At 46.1% G+C, this 25,663-nt stretch overlaps 1 protein-coding gene across 1 annotated transcript in view; it reads left to right on the top strand.

Moving 5' to 3' along the window:
- The window catches only part of HSD11B2 (hydroxysteroid 11-beta dehydrogenase 2), a 109,652-nt gene that overhangs the window by 59,933 nt on the left and 24,056 nt on the right, over window positions 1–25,663 (top strand). The window contains exon 2 of the mRNA XM_077288192.1: window positions 22,678–22,890. Coding sequence (XP_077144307.1) covers window positions 22,678–22,890 — 213 coding nt within the window. The remainder of the gene's footprint in view (window positions 1–22,677; window positions 22,891–25,663) is intronic.

Below are 25,663 nucleotides of genomic sequence, written 5' to 3'. Positions count from 1 at the left end.
TCAGGAGAAATTGCACAACAACTTTTGTAGTCTAATTTCTCCTGTTACCCTTGTGAAAATAAGAATTTGTGGGCGAAAAAATCATTTTTGTGAAAACAAATGCGATTTTTTTATTTTCACGGCTCTACGTTATAAACTTCTGTGAAGCACTTGGGGGTTTAAAGTGCTCACCACACATCTAGATAAGTTCCTTAAGGGGTCTAGTTTCCAAAATGGTGTCACTTGTGGGGGGTTTCCACTGTTTAGGCACATTAGGGGCTCTCCAAACGCGACATGGCGTCCGATCTCAATTCCAGCCAATTCTGCATTGAAACAGTCAAACGGTGCTCCTTCACTTCCAAGCTCTGCGGTGCGCCCAAACAGTGGTTTACCTCCACATATGGGGTATCGGCGTACTCAGGAAAAATTGCACAACAAAATTTGTGGTTAAATTTCTGTTTTTACACTTGTGAAAATTTAAAAAAATGGTTCTGAAGTAAAATGTTTGCAAAAAAAAGTTAAATGTTCATTTTTTTCTTCCACATTGTTTCAGTTCCTGTGAAGTACGTAAAGGGTTAATAAACTTCTTGAATGTGGTTTTGAGCAGCTTGAGGGGTGCAGTTTTTAGAATGGTGTCACACTTGGTTATTTTCTATCATATAGACCCCTCAAAATGACTTCAAAGGCGATGTGGTCCCTAAAAAAAACATGGTGTTGTAAAAATGAGAAATTGCTGGTCAACTTTTAACCCTTATAACTCCCAAACAAAAAAAAAAAATTGTTTCCAAAATTGTGCTGATGTAAAGTAGACATGTGGGAAATGTTATTTATGAACTATTTTTTGTGACATATCTCTCTGATTTAAGGGCATAAAAAATACAAAGTTTGAAAACTGCAAAATTTTAAAAATTTTCGCCATATTTCCATTTTTTTCATAAATAATCGCAATTAATATCGAAGGAATGTTACCACTAACTTGAAGTACAATATGTCACGAAAAAACAATCTCAGAATCAGCGGGATCCGATAAAGCGTTCCAGAGTTATAACCTCTTAAAGTGACACTGGTCAGAATTGTAAAAATTGGCTCGGTCATTAAGTACCAAATTGGCTCTGTCACTAAGGGGTTAAACAGCTCCACAACCCTAACCATAAACTTGTGTCATCTTGGAGAACACAACAGTGTACTTTTCAGACTGTACGGGAATGATTTTCAACTCTACAATTCTCTTTACTTCCCTTTCATAAGCCCGTCCTTGAATTTAAAGAGAACCAATCTCCCTTTTAAATTTTTTTTTTTTTTTTTTTTTACTTTCAGTTAATTTTTTCCCTTTTTTAGTCAAGTTTTACCTGAACAATGAACGAACAGTTTATAATGGACCACCAAAATAAGCTTGTAATGACTTTATTTTAATAGTAATGTTTTTGTCTCTTGGTTTTAGTCTTTGGAAAAAAAAAAGTTACTACTGATGCATTTCGGGCAATCTTTTGGCTTTGGTCAAGGAAAAAGTTGCTTGAAACCTGTCCATAGTAAAATGTATACTTTTATGAATCGGCAAAATCTGTAATTTTTACATGGATACGCGCTGTTCTGACAGCTTGTGATCAATGCATGTAAAGTGTATTTTCATCAGTACGGAATTGGCTTTAGAACTGACCAGCAAATATCTATTCCTAGTTTCAAAACTACATGTCTTGCCCCTATTTATCGCAGCAGTTGTATCGTCAAAGTTGTTAATTTACAAGTCTAAAATAGGGACACCATTCAAGAAGTTCATTCCCCTTTTCACCATGATGTTAGCATTATATAGCTTTATTAGAGCTCATGTGTTAGAAAAGCCCCAAGCTAATGTTAAATTGCCCCTCTTGCCCTTGGGGTCAACTGTTAGTATAAACCCAATAACAATGACGTTTAGGTCAGAATTGTATAACCATGGAATTTTTCTATTCATGATGGCAGAGAAAGATGTATATCTTTACACACAAACCAATACTATTACATTCGCTGTAAAGAACACTCGGAGGGTTATTTGCCACGATGCTACAGGTCATGCTAGACAATCCTCTCCTAACACAAATGCTCATTATTGTGTGTGAGCAGGATAATAGAAATGCACATTTACAATACTGTAAATTTAATTGAAATAATCATTAGCTCACATTTAGAAAAACAAAAAACCTGGAGAAATAAAATTTGTGCCTCACCTTGTGGGCTCTGTTAACATCACATTATGTTCAGCATATGTCTGGGGGGAAAACTCCTGGCTTATGCACAGGGGCCATTTACCCAGTGGGGGGGGGGCGCAAAAAAATGATCTTGTCATCCTGTCTGCCAGCAGAACTTTTTTTTTTTTTTTTTTTTTTTTTTATTTCTTTTCCAGATTTCCAATATACCTCTTATATTTTTTCTTCCACCATTTTGGTAAAGAACCAGCATACAGTATGCTGAACTGTACGGTAGCATAAATTTCAGGAGATACACTAAACTTTTACCAGGATCATGACGTGAACAGAAGCCATTACCTAGATGTTCTGGTCTCCTTTACATTGTTTAAATAAGTATACATGTTGGTCCACAAAAATAACCTAAACACCATATGTCACATTCCGTACATGACTGATTTTTCTCAGAACCAATGAATGTATACAAAACAATCAATTTCAAATAAATATCCATAAAATCTTGTTAACAGTATATAATGGATGCCTCAAAAAAACGACCAAAGTCAAACAGCAGAATGACACACTCATTCACATAAAGGTATATCCCATAAATATCAGTGCATTGCATAAGAAAGGAAGGAGGGCACTCACCGATCTGAAGCTTGACTTTGCTTTATTAAATGTTCATTAAAACATCATGGCCGGGAGAGAAAACAAGGAGCTCCTGTGAGCAGTGTGAAGACAACAGCCATTTCGCGCTCTCACTGCGCTTCCACGGGTCTGTAAGTGGAAGGACGCCGGGAGGGAAGTTCATATGCTCCAGCCACGGCATACTCCTCCAATTCCCCGTTCCTCCCACCTGGCTATGAGATACTGTCACGGCCACTCCTTCTGCTCATTCTTACCCGCTGCGGCGCGCTCCTCCTGCAGGTGTGCGTCCTCTCCTTCATTCTCTGCTCTCTGGTTCTCGTCGGGTGCGCGTGCACTCCAGCACTTCCTCTTTCTGATTTGCAGGCGCTCTGTATCTCCTCTCAGTGATCCTGGAGGACCGTGACCCGGAAGTCCTCCAGCACTCCATGTATATAAGGCGATTCCTTCCTCTGCTCCTTGCCTGTCTGTCATTTGTGCTTCTGTGACTCAGTTCCACCTTTGTCTTTGTACTGCCTGTTCTGAGTCTCCGCTCTGTCCAGCCAGTTCAGCTTCTCTGCCTTTCCCAGGCTTCCTTGTCTCCTCGTCCAGTCCAGTCCTCCCAGTGTCCTCTCCGTACTCTGTAGTCTGGTGTCTCTGTCCTGTCCTGCTTCCTTTGTGTCTTCCCCTTCGCAGTTCTCCTTTGGTCTCGCCGGTTCCCAGCTCTTACCTAACTGTACTTCATCTTGCCTCACTCTGTCCGTCCTGCGCCTAGCTTCTTTATCTTGTACTTCCTACTACCTGTCTCCGGGTTCCAGCTTCTGCGGCAATAGTCTCCCTTGGGTCTACCCCTAATGCTCCCTGTATAGGGGGTGGTCTACCTGGTCAGCTCACTCTTGGGAGGTTCGTTGTCGTGGATCTGCGGGTCCACCCCAGGTATTCCAATAGGACTGCACTCAGATGACATCTGCGTGCAGTCTGATTCTTACAGATACAAAACACAACAAGACATTAAAACACAATTAAAACTGTGTAGAGCACCCATAAATCTTATGCATTAAATAATATAACCAGCACAAATAGCAAGAACCACAATTAATCATTTTCTATCTACCCCATTAGCGACATTCAATCCTGCGAATGGGTCATTAGTATGCAAGAAAATGCTCCTTCATTACCAATGTCCGACGATGCCGCTACTAAACCCCTTTTGGTAATTACAGGAAGACCGACATGTCCAACTTATCGTTGAACCCCGTCGGTCCCATTGCGTTAGTGCGCATTATCCACTTTGACTCGCGTCTAAGGAGGAGCTTATTCCAATCTCTCCCCTGCGCTGGTAGGCGGACCCTTTGGTGAGGAACCGTATTGAGAAAGAGAATAAAAATTGGTTGGATAAGAGGGGGGCCCCCAAGGGCAATCACAGATGTGGACATTGTTCCTTCTGTGAATCCCATGTCACCAGTCGGGTCCGGGTCCTACCCGGTGATGGATTTCATTACCTGTAAAACGGGCCATGTTGTATATGTCCTTTTCTGTCATGTGGATTTTATTACGTAGGGAACACCATACGTCCCATGTATGTGCGTTTCCGGGAGCATTACAGGTCAATTAGAACGGGCAAAGGGGTGCCAAGATTGATTACGCACGTAAGAGAGGTACATGGGGGAAATCCGGGAGTCCTCTCCTTTGCAGGCATTGAAAGGGTCCCCTTACCAGAACGGGACGGAGATTGGAATAAGCTCCTCCTCAGACATGAGTCAAAGTGGATAATGCGCACTAACGCATGGGACCGACAGGGTTCATCGGCATCATCGGACATTGGTAATGAAGGAGCATTTTCTTGTATACTAATGACCCATTCGCAGGATTGAATGTCGCTAATGGGGTAGATAGAAAATGATTAATTGTTGTTCTTGCTATTTGTGCTGGTTATATTACTTAATGCATAAGATTTATGGGTGCTCTACACAGTTTTAATCGTGTTTTAATGTCTTGTTGTGATTTGTATCTCATGGCCAGGTGGGAGGAACCGGGAATGGGAGGAGTATGCCGTGGCTGGAGCATATGAACTTCCCTCCCGGCGTCCTTCCACTTACAGACCCGTGGAAGCACAGTGAGAGCGCGAAACGGCCATCGTCTTCACACTGCTCACAGGAGCTCCTTGTTTTATCTCCCGGCCATGATGTTTTAATGAACATTTAATAAAGCAAAGTCAAGCTTCAGATCGGTGAGTGCCCTCCTTCCTTTCTTATGCAATGCACTGATTTTCATGTGATTTCTGGAGGAGCACCTGATAGCTTGTAGTGGAATTTGGACTGCTTCTCTGCAGGAAAGCACTTGATGTGCACAGAGGCTGAAGGTCTCCAAGCGGAAGGTAGTGCCGTCCCTCTTTTCTTTTTCTTTCGTCAAAGATATATCCCATAAATAGGTATTGTGATCATATGGTAACCGCAAAAGAAAACATATCAATCTAGCCAGTGGGTCAAAGTAGCATTTATAGAAATTAAATGGTTCAACCTATTGACAATCTATTTATAATAGACACTATATCATATCATGTCCATAGATAGTTACTATTTACATAATGCTACTCTATTTACCAAAAATAAGGTGCACGGGATCACATCATAATACCTGTGTGGTGTGCCAATACTGCAGCGTCTCACCCTGATGCGCATTTTGCCTATTCTTCTGGGGGGTGTATTAGTGAGGAGGCCTTTTTAAATGCCCATTGTCCGATCAGAGTATAATGTACTGATCCCACAATACCATTGTACCTGTGCCCATGCGTAGGGTTGAGCGAAAAGGATCGCTCATTTTCATAAGTCGCCGACTTTTGGCAAAGTCGGGTTTCATGAAACCCGATCCGATCCCAGCGTCGGATCGACCATGCGGTACACGATCTTCGCGCCAAAGTCGCGTTTCCTATGACGCTTAAAGCGCCATTTCTCAGCCAATGAAGGTGCACGCAGAGTGTGGGCAGCGTGATGACATAGATCTCAGTCCCCACCATCTTAGAGAAGGGCATTGCAGTGATTGGCTTGCTTTCTGCGGCGTCACAGGGGCTATAAAGGGGCGTTCCCGCCGACCGCCATCTTACTGCTGCTGATCTGAGCGTAGGGAGAGGTTGCTGCCGCTTCGTCAGAAGCAGGGATAGCGTTAGGCAGGGTAAATTGACCCCAAAACCGCTTGTACTGTAGCGATTTCCACTGTCCAACACCACCTTTTCTTTGCAGGGACAGTGGAGGCTAGATTTCTCTTCATCAGCTCTGTAGGTTATAAGGCTCCCTGATAGCTGCGTTGCTGTGTGTACGCCACTGTGCAAACCAACTGCTTTTTTCAAAGCACAAATCCTGTTGCTCCTTCCTTTCTGCACAGCTATCTTGTTTGTTTGTCCACACTTTTGACTTTTGTGTGCAGCAGTCCTTTTTATTGCTGCCTGCCACACTTTTCTGAGATTACTGTAGGGAGATAGTAATTGTAGTACAGTCCCTTTTTTTTTTTTTTTTTTGTTGGTATCTCTTCAAGCCACTTTCTGCCACAGAAAATATACTGTAATACAGTGGCCCAGACTTATTCACTAGTCTCCCATAAAAAAAAAAAAAAATTGGGAGATTAAGATTGGCAAATCTGCATTAGTGCCAGTCCTGTGTGTGGCATCTGTCTTTCTTTTTCTGCCACAGAAAACCTACTGTATAACTGTGTGCCTGATTTTTTTCCTAATTCTCCCATTAAAAAAAAAAAATTGGGAGATTAAGATTGGCAAATCTGCATTAGTGCCAGTCCTGTGTGTGGCATCTGTTTTTCTTTTTCTGCCACAGAAAACCTACTGTATAACAGTGGGCCTGATTTTTCACTGCATTCTGCCACACATAAAAAAGGGAGATTTACATTCACAACAAGTTCACGTACACCTTCTACCTGGTTTTACAGGACCACCTAACGGTTGTTAGTTAGGTTACATTTTTCAAATAATGAGGAAGTCTGATGGAAGAGGTCGTGGTCGTGGGCGTTCATTGCCAGCTGGTAATGATGGTAGTGGTGGTGGTCGTGGAGCATCAGGTGGTCGTGGGAAAAGCAATATAGCCCGTAAGTCTCAAGTTGTTGAGCCTGCGTCATCGTCAGGCTCCACAAGGCCTCGAAGGCTCCCATTTCTGGGAGTAGGAAAACCGCTTTTGAAGCCAGAGCAGCAGGAACAAGTATTGGCTTTCATTGCTGACTCTGCCTCTAGCTCTTTCGCCTCCTCCTCGGAAAGTGCCAAATGTCAGAGCAGTGCATCGTCAGTGGATGCTCCTCGTCAGGAACAAGTCGCTTCCTTGTGTCCTTCACCAAGAACAACAGTGAAGGATGCGTCAGGCGACACAACTGGTTACTCCATGGAGCTCTTTACACATACCGTGCCTGGGTTAGAAAGGGAAATTGTTAACAGGCCATGCCCATTACAAGATGAATCGGACATGGAGTGCACAGATGCACAGCCACAGCCAAATTATTATGCTGTTCCTTTGACTCAGATCAGAACATTGCCCTCGCAGTGTACTGATCCAGAATCTGACCTCGATGAGACTATGGAGCCCCGTCACGAACGCTATAGCACCGGCTTACACGGTGACCCAGAGGAAGGTGCACAGAACATAGAAGAGGAGGTCATAGATGACCCAGTTGTTGACCCCGATTGGCAGCCATTGGGGGAACAGGGTGCAGGCGGCATTAGCTCTGAAGCGGAGGAGGAGCCGCAGCAGGCATCAACATCGCAACAGGTTCCATCTGGCAGGCCCGTATCTGGCCAAAAACGTGTGGCAAAACCAAAACCAGTTGTAGGACAGCGTGGCCATCAGGTTAAAGTAGCTCAGTGTGCAATGCCTGAAAAGGTATCCGATAGGAAGAGTGCAGTCTGGAATTGTTTTAACCAAGATCCCAATGATCAGCGCAAAGTCATCTGTAAGAAATGCTCAAGGACCTTCAGCAGAGGTCAGAATGTTAAAAATTTAAATACAAGTTGCATGCATATGTAGCGCCCCCACTGCCACAGGGCCGAGGGGTACCCGGTACCGGGCCTCTGAGTCTCTGCTCTGGGGTTGTCATGGTGGCTAGACCCGGTCCATGACCCTGCTGAGGGGCGTACAGTAATAGATGTGGATAGTGGTGGTGGTGCGGTGCAGTAAATAACGAGGACACCAGGTTGCAGTCTCTTTACCTCTTTACTGAAGGTCTCTGGGTCCTCAGTCCGGAATACGGTTCACCAGGCTGCGCAAGTCCGGCCGGTCCAATGGCACCTCCAGAGTTCTCCTTGCAGGTGGAAATCTGTGCCTTCCTGCTAGCGCTATGTGTTGTGGTCCTCCCCTGCTGTGCTTACGGGATAGTCCCCACAACTGTTGTCTGTTTCTCGTGTTCCCTCACAACTCGATTAGATGATCTTCTGCTAATCTTCCGTCCCTCCCAGGTGTTATGGTTGGGACGCACCCGTATGACGGGTAGGCTCGGAGCTCTTCCGGGACCCTAGAGTCGCCCCTCTCCACAGGTTGCCCCCTATGTCTGCGTAGGTGATTTATGTGAGACAGCCCGCCTGTGACTGACTGTCCTGCCGTTGGTTTGAAGTATGGCTTAGAGCTCTGTACCTCCTCGGCGTTCCGGCCGGTTGTTTACGCCTCAGTAGGATGTTACCTCGATCTTACAGCACGACTCCTACTGGTATTCTCCTTCTTGCGTTGATCTCGTTTCTCACTCAGCACAATAAATCTCGCTTCTTGTCCTTTCTTAGGGCACCGCCGCTATGAAGTGCAGGCGCGGTCCCGTAGCTTTCTCTGTTTGCCAGGCCTCTGTCAGGATCCCACCCCTGACAGGGACCCTACCGAATCTTCCCCCGCAATACCCTCTGCCACAAGGTGTTGCCTGGTTCCAACCCAGTCAGCGTTCTCTCTAACTTCCTGCCTGACCCCCAGTTTTACCAGTATGTGAGGAGTGGCCTAATGAATAGCACCCTTAGCTCCCCCTGGAGGCCCAACTGTGAAATGTATTGGTGTATGTGATACCTGGTCAGATGAACTCCTTCAGTGCCATCAGACGTACCATAGCCCCCCTTAGCGGCGGAGCCACAGTATTGCAACGACCAGGACTCTGGGGCGCTGCACATAGACATTTAACCACCATGCACTTGCAAGCCTGGACAAACTACCAAACGTCCCTTAACGTTGTAGCACCCTCTCACAAAGAAGCTAGTCAGCAACGCGACATCCCTTCCCTCACTGTAAGCCCACCGTTTACCACACCACCTGCAGGTAATGTGGGGGTTTCGTCGCAAGGCCAAAGCAGTCAGGGAATCACCAGGTTCGTGGTCTGAAAAACTGTATGTAGGGCAACATCAAGAATACCATCACCAACCCTCTCTCAGTCACCCATGTCCACCGGCACCCCCGCTAGTTCCACCGTATGCAGCTCTCCAGTCCAGCTCACCCTACATGAGACTCTCGTTAGGAAAAGGAAGTACTCATCCTCGCATCCGCGTACACAGGGTTTGAACGCCCACATTGCTAGACTAATCTCGTTAGAGATGATGCCCTACCGGTTAGTTGAAACTGAAGCTTTCAAAGCCCTGATGGACTACGCTGTACCACGCTACGAGCTACCCAGTCAACACTTCTTTTCGAGAAAAGCCATCCCAGCCCTCCACCAGCATGCAAAAGACCGCAATGTCCATGCGCTCAGGCAATCTGTGAGTAGAAAGGTGCACCTGACAACAGATGCATGGACCAGTAGGCATGGCCAGGGGCGTTACGTCTCCATCACGGCACACTGGGTTAATGTGGTGGATGCAGGGTCCACAGGGGACAGTAATATTGGGACAGTTCTGCCTAGCCCACGGTGTAGGAAACAGTTGGCTGTAGGCGTTCGTCCCCCCTCCTCCTCCTCGTCCTCCAGCAGAAGCGAGAGCTCGTCCACAGACTGCAGTCGCACGACCACTCCATCCGCAGCTGCCACTGTTGCACACCTAATGGAAGCTGCATAGAGCCTATTTTATTATTTTAGGCCTAGGAAGTCTGTCTGCGGTCCCTCCTTCCAATTGTTCTCCACTGACCACACCAATGCTGCCTGTGTACCCCTGCCACCTAATGGAAGCTGCATAGAGCCTATTTTATTATTTTAGGCCTAGGAAGTCTGTCTGCGGTCCCTCCTTCCAATTGTCCTCCGCTGACTACACCAATGCTGCCTGAGTACCCCTGTAACTAATGTAAAAATGCATAGAGCCAACTTTTTTAGTTAACACATACTACCTTTGTCTGTCTCCGGCGCCACTCAATCATGCTGTTCTCTACTGGAAAAGCTGAACTTCAACCTTCAGGCTCTCAGTAAGTAGTTATTTTATATAAGACAGCACTTGCCCTACTACTTTGGTTGTGGCCTAGTAACGGTGTCTGCCGCTCCTTGGTGTTCTCCTCCAGGTTTCCTTGTCTGAGCTTCAACCTTCAGGCTCTCATTGAGTATTTTTTAATGTCACACTGCAGTTGCCCTACCACTTTGGTTGGGGCCTAGTAACGGTGTCTGCCGCTCCTTGGTGTTCTCCTCCACTGAACAAAGCAGTGCCGCCTGTTTACTCCTGTTACCAATTTTGAACTTCATTTGGCCCACTTTATTACTTGGGCCTACTAACTGTGTCAGCCTCTCATTACAGTTGTCCTCCACTGAACAAAGCAATGCCACCTGGTTAGTCCTGTTACCAATTTTGAACTGCATTTAGCCTACTTTATTCTTTGGCCCTATATCTGTGTTTCCTCCTCATCCTGCCCATTGCCCAGCCACTGCTAGATGAGTCTGCTGGTACATTGACCCAGACCACTACATTCCCATTGCACTCTACACAGCCAGAATCTGACCCTGCTGAAAGTAAGGTTCCCCTTCCCGCATGCTATACCACCTTACACAGGGACAAAGAGGAAGGTGCAGATGAATGTGCAGGTTCCTTCATCAGGTGGGGGGCATACTCGTTGGCGACATCACTGGCACAGGGCCCCTCAGAGAAAGCAAAAGTGTTGCTGCCGGTGGGAGGCACCCCCGCCGTGCAAACACACCGCTGTACTTTGAGGGGCCCTGTGCCAGTGCCAATGCCAACTAGTGGGCCCCCCCTGCTTGCTCAGGATCACATCACTTGCAAACTTGACATACTTACCTCTCACTGCTCCACCGCTGTGACATAGTCCACGTTTCCTGGGCCCACTAAAAACTTGAACTAGCCCTACCCCCCACAACTTTAGCCAAATGACCCCCAATTTCCAATGCCTATCTATTATTATAAAGTAAATTAAGATTGACAAGCTTCAGTAACAAGAATGGATGTTTTTGCCATTAAAATGGGCACTGTAGGTGTTTCCCTGGCCTCCACTCACTGCCGACTATGCTTCCCCATTTACTTGCATTGGGTTTCATGTTTCGGTCGATCCCCGACTTTTCGCGATAATCGGCCGATTTCACTCCACTTGACTTTTGACAAAGTCGGGTTTCGCAAAACCCAACTCGACCCCAAAAAAGGAAAAGTCGCTCAACCCTAGTCCTGCGTACATACTAAGACATAACGGCGCATCCGGGGTTCGCATCACTTAACATGGGACCTCCCACTTCCGGCCAGTCATGAGTCATGTCTCAATATGTGCGCAGGACCCACAGGCACAGGTGCAATGGTATTGCAGGATCAGTACATTATACTCTGATAGGACAATGGGCATTTTAAAAAGGCCCCCTGGCCTCCTCACTAGAGTTGAGCGACTTTTACTTTTTGAGGATCGAGTCGGGTTTCGCTAAACCCGACTTTCTCAAAAGTCGGGTCGGGTGAAATCGGCCGATTATTGCGTAAAGTCGGGGGCCGACAAACACGAAACCCAATGCAAGTCAATGGGGAATCAAAGTCGGCAGTGAGTGGAGGACAGGAAAACACCTACAGTGCCCATTCTAATGCCAAAAACATCAATTCTTATTATTACTTAAGCTTGTCAATCTTAATTTACTTTATAATAATAGTTATGCATTGAAAACAGGGGGTCATTTGGCTAAAGTTGTGGGGGGGTAGGGCTGGCTCAAGATTTTCTTGGGCCCAGGAAACGTGGAATACGTCACGGCGGTGGAGCAGGGAGAGGTAAGTATTTCAACTTTGCAAGTGCTGTGATCCTGAGCAAGCAGGGGGGGCCCACTCGTTGGCACTGGCACAGGGCCCCTCATAGTACGGCGGTGTGTTTGACGGCGGGCGGCGCCTCCCACTGCCAGAGACACTTTTGCGTACAATGAGGGGCCCTGTGCCAGTGCCAACGAGTATGCCCCCCCCCACCTGATGAAGGAACCTGCACTTTCATCTGCACCTTTCTCTTTGTCCCTGTGTAAGGTGGTATAGTATGCGGGAAGGGGAACCTGACTTTCAGCAGGGTCAGATTCTGGCTGTGTAGAGTGAAAGGGGAATGTAGTGGTCTGGGTCACTGTACCAGCAGACTCATCTAGCAGTGGCTGGGCAATGGGCAGGATGAGGAGGAAACACAGGTAGAGGCCCAAAATAAAAAAGTAGGCTAAAAGCAGTTAAAAATTGGTAACAGGAGTACACAGGCGGCATAGCTTTGTTCAGTGGAGGACAACTGTAAGGACTGGCTGACACAGTTACTAGGCCCAAATAAGTAAGTAGACTAAATGTCTGCCAAAAAAATGTTCATAAATAAACAGGTGGCATAGCTAGGTACAGGGGTGGGCTCCTCTGCTGAGTAGCAGACAGTGGTAGTTGGCGCAAAGTATTAACTGGTCTAAATGGAGGCCAGGCCCCTGTATACTTTAACTATCATCTATCATTTCAACAAATTTGTATTGGCAGTGCCATTGAAGGATTTAACTGCACAGACTACACAGTGGTGGAGCAGGGAGAGGTAAGTTTTGCAAGCACTGTTCGAGCTGGGGGGGAACACTCTCTCGTGGGCGGCGGTACTGGCACAGGGCCCCTCATATTACGACGGTGTGTCTGACGTTGGTTGTGCACCACCACAGTCGGAGACACTTCATTGTACTATGAGGGACCCTGTGCCAGTACCGTCGCCCAAGAGTGGGCACACCCACCTGTCCAGGCAAACGGCACTTGCACGGGTGCTTGCGCCAAGTGGTGACCACGGCCCTATGGGGGGAGTCAGCCTATTTAGGGAGGTATAAAAATGGCCTATGGTGGACATTCATCAGCTGCAAATGGAGGAATTGGAGCAGTCAGTAAGAGGAGGCCAAAAGCAAGACATTTTTCAGGCAAGCTAGGTGTCAGCAGGGGAAGGTGGGGCAAAATAATTTGAAATCCATGATTGGTTCATCTTAATGAAGGTTAGATCATCAACATTTCGGGTAGCCAGACGTGTCCTTTTTTCGGTCAGTATTGAACCAGCAGCACTGAAGACTCTTTCTGATAGCACACTAGCAGCAGGGCAAGCGAGCTCCTGTAATGCATATTCTGTCAATTGAGGCCAGGTGTCTATTTTAGATGCCCAATAATAAAAGGGGAATGACCTGTGAGGGAGAACATCGATAAGGGAGGAAAAATAGTAAGCAACCATACTGGACAAATGCTGTCTCCTGTCACTTTGAATCGATGCAGCAGTACCTGTCGTGTCTGCGGTCATTGCGAAATCACTCCACAACCTGGTCATAAAACCCCTCTGTCCAAAGCCACTTCGTATTTGTGCACCTCTAACACCTCTGCCATGTTGCCCCCTACAGCTCGTGTGAGAACCATCACTGCCGCTGTGTGGTTCAGGCATTCCCAGCAAACAGTCTACAAGAGTTGCTTGTTTGGTAGCCAATATTTGCTCAATGTTCTCTTGTGGCATGATATTTTGTAATTTTTCCTTCATATCGTGGATCCAGGAGGCAGGCCAACCAGTAATCGTCATCGGTCATCATTTTGATAATGCGGGGGTTCCTTTTAAGGATACGCAAGGCATACTCAGCCATGTGGGTCAGTGTTCCAGGTGTCAATTCACTGCTTGTGCTGGGTTGAGGAGCACTTTCTTGCAAATCAACATCACTTGTGTCCCGCAAAAACCCTGTACCTGACCTTGCAACGCCACCAGTTTCTATTGCCCCCTGAGAAGCATCCTCTTCCCATAAATATTCATCCCCATCATCTTCCTCCTCCTCCTTTTCCTCTTCATCCGCCACCTCCTCCAGGAGAGTTCCCTGAGCAGACAATGGCTGACTGCAGCCAAGGAGGAGGGAAGCCTTGATGACAGACACCTGCTCCTTAATGTGCGTCAAACTTTCCATTAGTGGGATGCTTATGATGGCGTCGTCTGCACTTACCAGCCGTGTGCATTCCTCAAAACACTGAAGGACTTGACAGAGGTCTTGTAGCTTCGACCACTGCACACCAGACAACTCCATGTCTGCCATCCAACTGCCTGCCTGTGTATGTGTATCCTCCCACAAATAAATTACAGCGCACCTCTGTTCACACAGCCTCTGAAGCATGTGCAGTGTGGAGTTCCACCTTGTTGCAACGTCAATTATTAGGCGGTGCTGGGGAAGATTCAGCGATCGCTGATGGTTCAGCATACGGCTGGAGTGTACGGGTGACCGGCGGATGTGCGAGCAAAGTCTTCGCACCTTCAGGAGCAGGGCTGGTAACCCGGGATAATTTATCAGGAAGCACTGCACCACCAGGTTCAAGGTGTGAGCCAGGCAAGGTATGTGTTTCAGTTCTGAAAGGGCTATGGCAGCCATAAAATTCCTTTCGTTATCACTGTCTACCTTGCCTGTCTCAAGATGTACACTGCCCAGCCATGACTGAGTTTCTTGCTGCAAGTACTCGGCCAGTACTTCCGCGGTGTGTCTGTTGTCGCCCAAACACTTCATTTGTAACACAGCCTGCTGACGCTTACCACTAGCTGTTCCATAATGGGACACCTCGTGTGCAACACTGGCAGCTGCGGATGGAGTGGTCGTGCGACTGCCCTCTGTGGACGAGCTTTCGCTTCTGGAGGAGGAGGGGTGGCGAATGCCTACAGCCAACTGTTTCCTAGACCGTGGGCTAGGCAGAACTGTCCCACTATGGCTGTCCCCTGTGGACCCTGCATCCACCACATTAACCCAGTGCACCGTGATGGACACGTAATGTCCCTGGCCATGCCTACTGGTCCATGCATCTGTTGTGAGGTGCACCTTTCTACTGACTGATTGCCTGAGTGCATGGACAATGCGGTCTTTGACATTCTGGTGGAGGGCTGGGATGGCTTTTCTCGCAAAGAAGTGCCGACTGGGTAGGTCATAGCGTGGTACTGCGTAGGCCATCAGGGCTTTGAAAGCTTTGCTTTCAACCAACCGGTAGGGCATCATCTCTAACGAGATTAGTCTAGCAATGTGGGCGTTCAAACCCTGAGTACGCGGATGAGAGGATGAGTACTTCCTTTTCCTAACGAGAGTCTCTTGTAGGGTGAGCTGGACTGGAGAGCTGCATATGGTGGAACTAGCGGGGGTGGTGGTGGACATGGCAGATTGAGAAAGGGTTGGTGATGGTATTCTTGATGTTGGCCTACATACAGTGTTTCCTACCAAGAACCTTGTGATTCCCTGACTGCTTTGGCCTTGCGACGATACCTCCACATTTGCTGCTGGTGGTGTCCTAACCTGTGGGCTTACCGTGAGGGAAGCAATGTAGCATTGCTGACTACCTTCATTCTGAGCAGGTGCACCAACGGTACGGGACGTTTGGTAGTTAGTCCAGGCTTGCAAGTACATGCTGGTTAAATGTCTACGTTTTATTTAAATTTTGGAGATTCTTCCCTCTGCTAAAGGTCTTTGAGCATTTCTTACAGATATCTTTTGACTGATCATTCGGATCTTGGTTAAAAAATTGCCACACTGCACTCTTCCTACTATGGATAACATTTTAAGGCATTGCATGCTGTGCTACTTTCACTGGATGGCCACGCTGTTCTAAAACTGTTTTTGTTTTTGACAAACGTTTTTGGCCTGATACGGGCCTGCCAAGTGACAGCTGTTGCGATGTAGATGGCTGCTGCGGATCATCCTCCTCAGCTTCTGAGCTACTGGCAGCGGCACCCTCTTCCCCCAATGGCTGCCAATCTGCATCAACAACTGGGTCATCTATCACCTCCTCTTCAATGTCATGTGCACCTTCCTCTGTTTCACCGTGTAAGGTGCTATAGCGTTTGGGACGGGGTACCATAGTCTCATCAGGGTCAGATTCTGGCTGAGTACACTGTGAGGGCATTGTAGTGATCTGAGTCAATGGAACAGCATAATAATCTAGCTGTGGCTGTGCATCTGTACACTCCATGTCCGATTTCATCTTGTAATGGGCTGTTAACAATTTTCCTTTCTAACCCAGGCACGGTATGTGTAAAGCGCTCCATGGAGTAACCAGTAGTGTCTCCTGCCGCATCTTTCAGTTTTGGTTTGGGTGAAGGACACAAGGAAGCGACTTGTTCCTGACAAGGAGCATCCACTGACGACTCTCTGCTTTTATATTTCGAACTTTCTGAAGAGGAGGCGAAAGAGCTAGAGGCTGAGTCAGCAAGGAAAGCCAAAACTTTTTCCTGCTGCTCCGGATTTAAAAGCGGTTTTCCTACTCCCAGATAAGGGAGCCTTTGAGGCCTTGTGTAGCCAGACGATGACCCTGGCTTAACACCTCGAGATTTAGGTGCTATTTTGCTTTTCCCACTACCACCAGATGCTCCACCACCAACATCATTACCAGCTGGCAACGACCGCCCACGGCCTCTTCCACCAGAGTTCCTCATTTTTGGGAAAATGTAACCAAAATAACAACCGTTATATGGTACTGTAAAACAAGGTAGAAGGTGTATATAAACTTGTTGAGAATTTAAATATCCCTTTTTTTGGGGGGGAAGACTGCACCAAAACCCAGGCCCAGTGTATTACACTACAAAATGTACGTGGCAGAAAGTGGCTGGCTGATATACCACAAACTAACAGGACTCTAGTATATCCACTTTGTGAGAATTTGAATCTCACTTTTTTTGGGGGGGAGACTGAACCCAAACTCAGGCCCAGTGTATTTTACAACACAATGTAAGTGGCAGAACGTGGCTGGCTGATATATGACAAACTAACAGAACTGACGTATATCCACTTTGTGACAATTTGAATCTCCCTTTTTTTGGGGGGAGACAGCACCACAACTCAGGCCCAGTGTGTAATACAACACAATGTAAGTGGCAGAAAGTGGCTGGAAGATATCTGAAAAAAATCCAATGACTGTAGTACAATTTCAATCTCCCTACAATGATCTCAGGACAAGTATGGCAGCAACAAAAAGGACTGCTGCACACAAGTGTGGACAAATAAACAAGATAACTGTGCAGAAAGGAGCAACAGGATTTTTGCTTTTAAAAAAGCAGTTGGTTTGCACAGCAGCGGTGCAAACAGCAATGCAGCTATCAGGGAGCCTTATAAGGCAGCCTAATAAGCTACAGAGCTGATGCTATATCTTTGGGCCTCCACTGTCCCTGCAAAACAAAGGTGGTGTTGGACAGTGGAAATCGCTACAGCACAAGCGGTTTGGGGGTTAATCTTCCCTCCCTAACTATATCCCTTCTTTTGACGAAGCTGCAGCAATCTCTCCCTATGCTAAGATCGGCAGAAGTAAGATGGCGGTTGGCGTGCACGCCCCTTTATACCCCATGTGATGCCGCAGAAAGCAAGCAAATCACTGTCATGCCCTTCTCTAAGATGGTGGGGACCGAGACCTATGTCATCACGCTGCCCACACTGTGCGTCCTCCTTCATTGGCTGAGAAATGGCGCTGAACGCGTCATACGAAACGCGACTTTGGCGCGAAGATCGCTGACCGCATGGCCGATCCCACACTAGGATCTTTCCCGAAAGTCGGCGATTTTTTTAATTTGTCCGATTCGTTTCACTCAACCCTACTCCTCACTAATACACGCCCCCGGAAGAAGAATAGGCGAAACGCGCATCTGGATGAGACACAGCAGTATTGGCACACCACACAGGTATAATGATGTGATCGCATGCACCTTATTTTTGGTAAATAGAGTAGCATTATGCACATAAACACTTCATCATATTATGGCCATGGATGGTGACTATTATAAATAGATTGTCAATAGGTTTAATTATTTAATTTCTATAAATGATACTTTGACCCACATTAGGATAGTTTTGTATACACTTCATGTTCCTTCATTGGTTCTAAGAAAAATTATTTAAATAAGGTGCTGTGTGATCATATGGCACTAGACACCCTTAAGCCCCCATTATTTATTAGACTAATGATAATGCTCCAATGTGTATGGGGGCACCATTCAACTGATTGCCAGGGTTGATGTTGATCGGACGTGTCCTATTTTGGCTGCCGATTTTCTGTTCTCCCAGAGAGAAGCTGCCACCAGAGATGTCTGTTAGATCTTATGCCTTTTATGAGAAGGTTGCCATCGGCCTAATGAGTTCTCATGCGTATAGCACAGACGGCCAAGATGACTGCTGACCGATCAATTAGCGGAAGCATTGTTTGGCCAGCAGCCATATCTAAGGTGTACAGGGGCCTTTAGTGCTAGATAAGACCTCTTTTTTCTAGAATGCAATTTGTTCTGATTTCTATCTGGACAAAACAGTTGATCAAGACCCGATTTTTAAGAGAAAATTGAGACTTGCTGTCCAGTGTACAGCCATATTTTTACAATTGTTCCTTTAAAAATGATGTCCAATTCTTCATCTCTGGTAAGATGAGATGCAGGAAAAGGAGCGACAAGTGCTTTCTCCAATCTAGTCAAGGATGACACATGTATTCTCTGTCGAGTGTTATTGATGATGGACTTGGCTGTTGGGGGTGATTTAACAAGACAAAACAGTTCATTTTAGACCTGTGAAAACTGGCCCATGATTGGACCACTATGTCCAGACAGGTTACAGGTCATGTATCCATACTCATCACCTCCATATGGATAAGTGCAGCTGTTCAGGTCTGATCAGGAGACCTGCAGTCTGTACTCCATACAAATGAGGACTTTGAGCTTGAATGTTACACATGTAAAACCGGACTGTTGGAAAAACCAATTTCTTGACCAAATTTGAAAGTGATATGTACTACCATATCTTTATCAACTAAATTGTTTTTTTCCCCCAAATGCCAACTCAAGGAACATAAGTTTTCTTGGTACTCACAGAATGTCCACATTGCTTCAATGGCATCAATGCAAACCAAAAAGCACCTTGAAGCTACCACTATAGATGACAGACTGTGCCATGAGTTTGCTCATGAAGCCAAATTTCTGTAATGTGGCAAGAACTTTAAGAAGTTCATACCAAAAAATGAATATTTTAGCGCCTGCTAGGGCCATGGAGTACTCGGGCCGGGTCCGACTGTTCTTAAAAGGGTTGTCACGGCAGCAGTGGCCCTGGGCGTCCAATGAAAAATTAATGAAATGAAGGGGAATTAAAGTTTATGGGGAGATTGTTTGTGACGCCACCTGTGGTACTCAGTCAGTGATGGCCGACGCTGCTCAAAGAGACCACTGGGGCTGATGGTGATGCAGCAGAGTTGTTACAGCTCTCCAAAGGTAGAGATTAGTCCTAGGGCATTTAAAGAGTTAAAGTTAATGTTGGTGGAAGTGAATGTTGTAGTGCAGGGTGGATGACGCAGTAATAATTCAGGGGACATGGCAGGATGCAGTTACCACGCTTTTGCTCACAGTTCTTGGATGCAGTCCCCAGCTGGGATGCTGTGTCCTCTGGGTTTGTGGTCCAGCCAGCTCTCAGATAATTTGGATGCACTTTTCCAGGACCCCTTCTTATGTTCATTTCCTTCCCTGTGCCTTCACACAGTGTCCCAAGCCAGCAGCCTCGGATCTTGTCATGCGACATCTGTCTGGACCCCTTGGTCCTATGTGGCTGCCTTTTCAGTGAATGTGTGGATGGGGCTGTAGCTCATATAGATACTACAGCCTCCGGCTTGCTAGCTGAGGCTTGTAGTTCTCCAGTAGTCTTGGGGGGCCGGTTCCCCAACTGCGGCCTGGTCCCTCCACCCAACTATGGTCGGCGTGGATGTGGGCCCCACGGGTGGATTCCTCACTACCCGTGCCCCTAGGACCCCTTATTTATGTAGCTTCACCTTTTCTCTAGCTCCCTCTCTCTGGGAGCTCTTTTCTGCACGTCTCACTGCATCTACCTCCCCTCAATTGCGCACATCTGCTCTTCTCTCTCTCCCAACAGACTGACTACTCCCTTCCCTCCAACTGTCACCACCCTTCTTGCCTGAGTGAGATCCCACCCCTTTTTCTAGGATCTGCCCAACTTGCCAAGCTAAAGTGTTGTGATGTTGGATGCAAGTGTGTGAGCCCTGTATTGTGCCCCCTCCTTACCCGAGAGCGGAGTCCCACACCTCTGGATGAGGTGCAGTACCTCTGTGGCAACCGGACCTCAGGGGTGCCACAATATTTTTTTCAGAGACCGCAAAAACTTAATCATGGGCTATACCTGGTTTTGTTGTGTGCTCTACTCGCCTTTGCACCAGTAGATCCTGCCCAAAGGAAAGATTTGGCTAAGGAACCTTTTCTTAAATTCCTTTACAATGTATTTCTTTTTTACCTTTTCTTCCACAGAGGCTAAATCACTTAACTGGTATGTTCAAGATCCAAACATTGCATAACTGACTGTTATGTTACAACTTCCCCCAGGGTCTGGTTGCACTGTCTTTTCTAAGAAAGTAAATAAAATATGTCCTTTATGTGGTTACTTGCTTCCATTAGGACTTGCTATGTAAATGGATTACATAAGACCTTGAGGTCTACACATGAAACTTTATCTGTTCAAGGAAAACTTTATTGTCTGTTCATAATTGATGCTGGGTATTAACAGAATGTGCAGGGATTCCGCTAATCTCCATGTACTGCAGGTTTCCGGAGAAACCCTGGCCTGGATTTTAGATTAAAAAAAAAAAAAATACAAAGCGGAAAGGATTTTGCCAAGCCTGTCGATTGTCTGAGAAAGCCAGGATAGCTTTAGCTGGTGAGGGCCAATATCTGCTTATGGAGCACAGCGGTAACTGAAAGAAAAAGATATTTGGCACTTCTATCCGGTGGAGGTCAATATAACAATTTTTTTTTTACAAGTATTTTCTTATATTTTCCTGCAACCAGATGGAAGTGCCAAAGATCTTTTTCTTTCTATCTTAAATACTTTGTACTACCATGGCATGAACATAAAAATGAAATCCTTAAGGTAATGCCGAGGCATTATTTACAAGTTGTACTTGATCATCTCTAACCCAACAAATTTCCAGTTTTGAAATTATTGAACAATATCTTGGGACATAGACTAGTTTGTTTTTTACGATGAGTCCATGACAAGTTCTTGATTTGGCACTTAGTCATGTTTAGTTACACTGGTTATGTATTGCTAAATAGTGATGAGCCAGTCTGCGAAAACATTGAATTTGGTAGTTGGCTCGCATTTGGACAGGAAGTTTAATTCCCTTCCAATTTGATGCAAATCGAATGTCTTTTACTATGCGCGAGGTCTTTTCTGAGGGGGGGTGTATAGATGTATACTCTCCTCATCACTTGCCTATCCCACCACAAAAGCTGCAGATGTGGTGACAGATGTTTTTGGTGCCTCAACACACGTTTCTTCTGATGACATTACAACAACACCAGAAACGCAGGAGGAGACTGGGTGGGGAACTGGAGTGAAATGTGAGGATGTCAAGATCTACCGCTACATGATTGTTATACTGCAAACTGTTTTTGTACACTAATCAAAATTTAATTTAGGTCCCTATTAGTGATGAACGAGTATACTCGTTGCTCAGGTGGTCTCTGAGTATTTGTTAGTGTTCGGAGATTTAGTTTTCATCGCCTCAGCTGAATGATTTACAGCTACTAGCCAGCCTGAGTACATGTGGGGGTTGCCTGGTTGCTAGGGAATCCCCACATGTAATCAAGCTGTCTAATAGCTGCAAATCATTCAGCTGAGGCGATGAAAACTATATCTCCGAACACTAACAAATACTCGGAGACCACTCAAGCATGTTCGGGAAAACCAGAGCAACGAGTATATTTGCTCCTCACTAGTCCCTATTAAAGAGACACCCCATCAAAGTTTTATCTTAATATACTTCAGTCATCCTATTATATAGCACTGTGTACTTATAATTGCTCATTTTGTCTTTCTACCCAGCAAATTCTTCTTTTCCATTAGGTCTATGACCTCATGTGAATAAAAGCAGACTAGCTGACTTTGTCTAAGCTCTATGTAAAAACAGGAGGGGTCAATTTTCCCTTCGAGTCATCACTAGCCCTACAATTCTACCTGGCAGGTGGGAGGAGCGGATCAGGAGTTGAATAGGGGGTTAACTCATGCAGTGAAAACAGACTGCCAGTTTCTACTTAGCGCTTAGAAGGATTCAGCCAGTCATTTTTAATCACATGATGTCATAGACGTAATGAAAAAGAGAAGAATTTACTAAGTAGAAAGACAAAATGAGCAATTGTAAGTACACAGTGCTATACAATATGATTGCAATATATTAGAGGATAAAAATGGCTTCTTTAAATTGCTAACGCTGGTATCAGACAGTCATAATATGCGCATTGTGTCAATAATACAGCTGCAAGGACTTGGCTGCTTCTACTGAACCCAACTTCTATCACCATAAGGTTCAATGTTAAAGAATTTAAAATGTATCCATATTATCTATACCTACACAGCTTGCATCAGAAGTGAACCAAAAAAAAATGCATCTAGATTCCAAGCCGTTATTCTCATTGGTGCAAGGTTATCCTTCAACTGAAGATTAGATCTCTGTGAAAGGATATTCATAAAATCCAGTAACAATATTTATTGCTGGACCATAAAATGCTGAAAACCCTTTTGTTACTTATGCAGATTCTTTTCTTTACAGGATGTGATTCTGGTTTTGGAAATGCCGCTGCTCATAAAATGGATCAAATGGGCTTCAGCGTGATTGCAAGTGTGCTGGATCTGCAGAGCCCAGGTGCCAAGGATCTGCAGAAGAGATGCTCGGATCAGTTAACCATAATCCAAATGGACCTGACCAAACCTGAGGACATTAAGAGAGCTTCTCAAATCATAAGGGAGAAAACGGAAGAAGTTGGTATGTTTTTATGAACATGCGCCTGCTTTCATGTCAGTTTTTGCCTTGCACTTGTACACCTGTGTAGCTGAAAAAATCAATTCGGACTTGTAGTTTGCTGCATTTGGGAATTCACCAACTTGTTTTTTTTAGTACAATAACAGAATGAGGTGACATAATCTGTGAGTGAACTTGTTTTGATTGGGAGATTTTACTTTTTCTTTGAACTCCCCTGCTGACTTAAGACCACATCAAAGCTGAGCTGAACTTGGATGTTGTCATAAATTTGCTTAGAGGAACTGGTAAACTTTTCATCACACTGATGAACAAGATTGCTGGCAGCTAATCTAATGTGTAGAGAATAGTGATGAGCGAGTGTGCTCGTTACTTGGGTTTTCTGAGCATGCCCGGGTGTTCTCTGAGTATCTTGGACATGCTCGTAGATTGTTTGTGTCGCCGAAGCTGCATGATTTGCGGCTGTTAGGAATCCCCACATGTATTCAGGCTGTCTAACAAACAGGCAATCCCTGCATGTGTTCAGGTAGTCTAACAGACCCAAATCATGCAGCTGCGGGGACACAAACAATCTACGAGCACGCCCAAGAAACTTGGAGAACACCCGAGCATGCTCGGAAAACCCAAGTAACGAGCTCACTCACTCATCACTGGTAGAGAAACAAAAAGCTTATTAAAGCCAAACGATGCAAAGCTGCAAAATTTTGTTTATTTATTTATTTTTTTTAATTCTAAAAAATGCATCTAAGTAAATGAAAATTGTGCCCTAAGGTTTCCATGTGTGTCTGAGGTGTTCTCTTGTTCCACCAAAACAGCTCTGATTTATTGAGAAACTGACTCTAAAAACCTATGTGGAATCTGCCACCAGGTTATTGGCAGAGGGCCTCCGTGGAGCAGCAAGCAGGACTTATTTGCCACCTTATCTCACAAATGTTACCTTGGTCTTGAAGTCCCGAGATCTCAATGCAATCCATCACCTTGAATTCTTTGTTTTGCAAACCATTCCTGTACAGTTTTCACAGTATAGCACATTCTCCTGCTGAAAAGTCACAGCCATTGGTCTTTAACAATATTTTGGTAAGTCAGAAGGGGGGAAAAAAACATCCAGCACTAAGGGTGCGGTAAAAGCCTAGATTGGCGATAGACACATGTATTGGAGCTGACTAGTTTCGGATCAATTATGATCCTTAATCATAACTACGGTAATCCTAAACTTTTCAGTTACTGTACTCATCTGTATCATCATCTGTGGGTAATTTCATAAACCAATCTCTGATTTTTTTTTTGGTGCTGGATGTCATTATTTTTTATTTATTTTTTTGCTGCTCCTGCACATTCCCTACGTTGTCCATGCATCTGGTGGTGAGTGAGCTGGACTTTCTTGTGGTAAAGTAAAATCCACATTAATTCCAATGCTTGTCTCTTACCAAAAATTGCCCAGTGCATCATACTGCCTTTTCTAACATGCTATTTTTAATATAATGCATCCTGGTGCCATCTCTTGTAACACATCAGCCTTCCACATGATGAAAAATATATTGTGATTATCAGACCTGACAATCTACTGATCCATGGTCCAGCTCTGTAATCTAACCAGATGAGGCACTTTTGACAGTGTACGGTGGCTGGCATTGGCCGCCTAACCAGTCTGAGGTTATTCCGCCCTATATACCGCACTGTGTGTGCCAACACAGGATAGTGGAACCAATGAACTTTCTCTCCTCTTTCTCTCCCCAACAATTTGTTTTATTCGGACTCCCATGACAGCACTACGAGAGAGGGGATCCGCCCTTCAGGAACAGGAAACCTACAGAGATACAAAAGGGCGGCACCTCTCCCTATGCATCAGTTGGTTTCCTGTTCCTGGAGGGACAGGATCCTACAGATGAAAATCTCCGTAGTGGATCCCAGGCCGGCCGGCCGAATCTGGTAGCGGGGGGGTCTCCTACCTCGGCCGGTGCGGATGTCCCTGGAGGCGCCACGGTGGTCCTGGCTGGACTGCACGTCGGTGGCGTATGGCAGCAGGGAGCAGGGTCCGGAGGATTGCCTGATCTCCATTCTATGCCGGCGTTGGTAAGTATATGCCCCCTTGGTTCTTGCAGCGATGCGGCGGTGCAGCGGTGGAGTGGGGTAGCGGTGACGGGAAAGCGGCGCCGACCGGAGCGCTGTCGCACATCTCCGGCGTCCTGCACCGCTCCCAGGAGCGTTTCCGGAGTGCTGTGACGCCGGGGGCGGAGTCGGCAGGCGCTTCCGGGTTACTGGATGGCTGCGCATGCGCAGTCTATCCAAGATGGCGGCGCCCATCGATCCTGGACACCGGATTCCCCACTAACTACCGCTGACCTCCCAGCTGCGGTCTGGTCAGCAGAAACCAATGGGATGACGCCAGGCAGTCTGCTGACCGGAACCCAGGGGGGATTTAAGCAGGTGTCGGATTTAGAACCCTGCTTTTGGTCACACTTCCATCATGGAGAGTGATGGTGAGCAGCCTCAGCTACTGGATGTGCGACAGAAGCCCTTGGAGAAGGAGCATGTCAGGAGTGACCAGTCCAGCCGCAAAAGCTCGTCCAAGCAGGGATCGAGAGCTTCGACTGGGAAAGAACCCCCTCGTGTTCCGGTACCTTGATTTGGCGTACACTGGTAAGTGATCTACGTGAATGTTCACTCAGTGACGCGGGCCCCCTTATACTTTGTCATTCTAGGGGAAGAGAAGTGCAAAGACGAAACATAAGGAGTGCGCCCTGTGCGGAATCCCTTTACCAGATTCTTATCCCAAAAA

The sequence above is a fragment of the Ranitomeya variabilis genome, chromosome 2, assembly GCF_051348905.1.
Source record: "Ranitomeya variabilis isolate aRanVar5 chromosome 2, aRanVar5.hap1, whole genome shotgun sequence".
In the NCBI taxonomy this organism is placed as follows: Eukaryota; Metazoa; Chordata; class Amphibia; order Anura; family Dendrobatidae; genus Ranitomeya; species Ranitomeya variabilis.
This window is presented reverse-complemented; position numbering and strand designations above follow the sequence as displayed.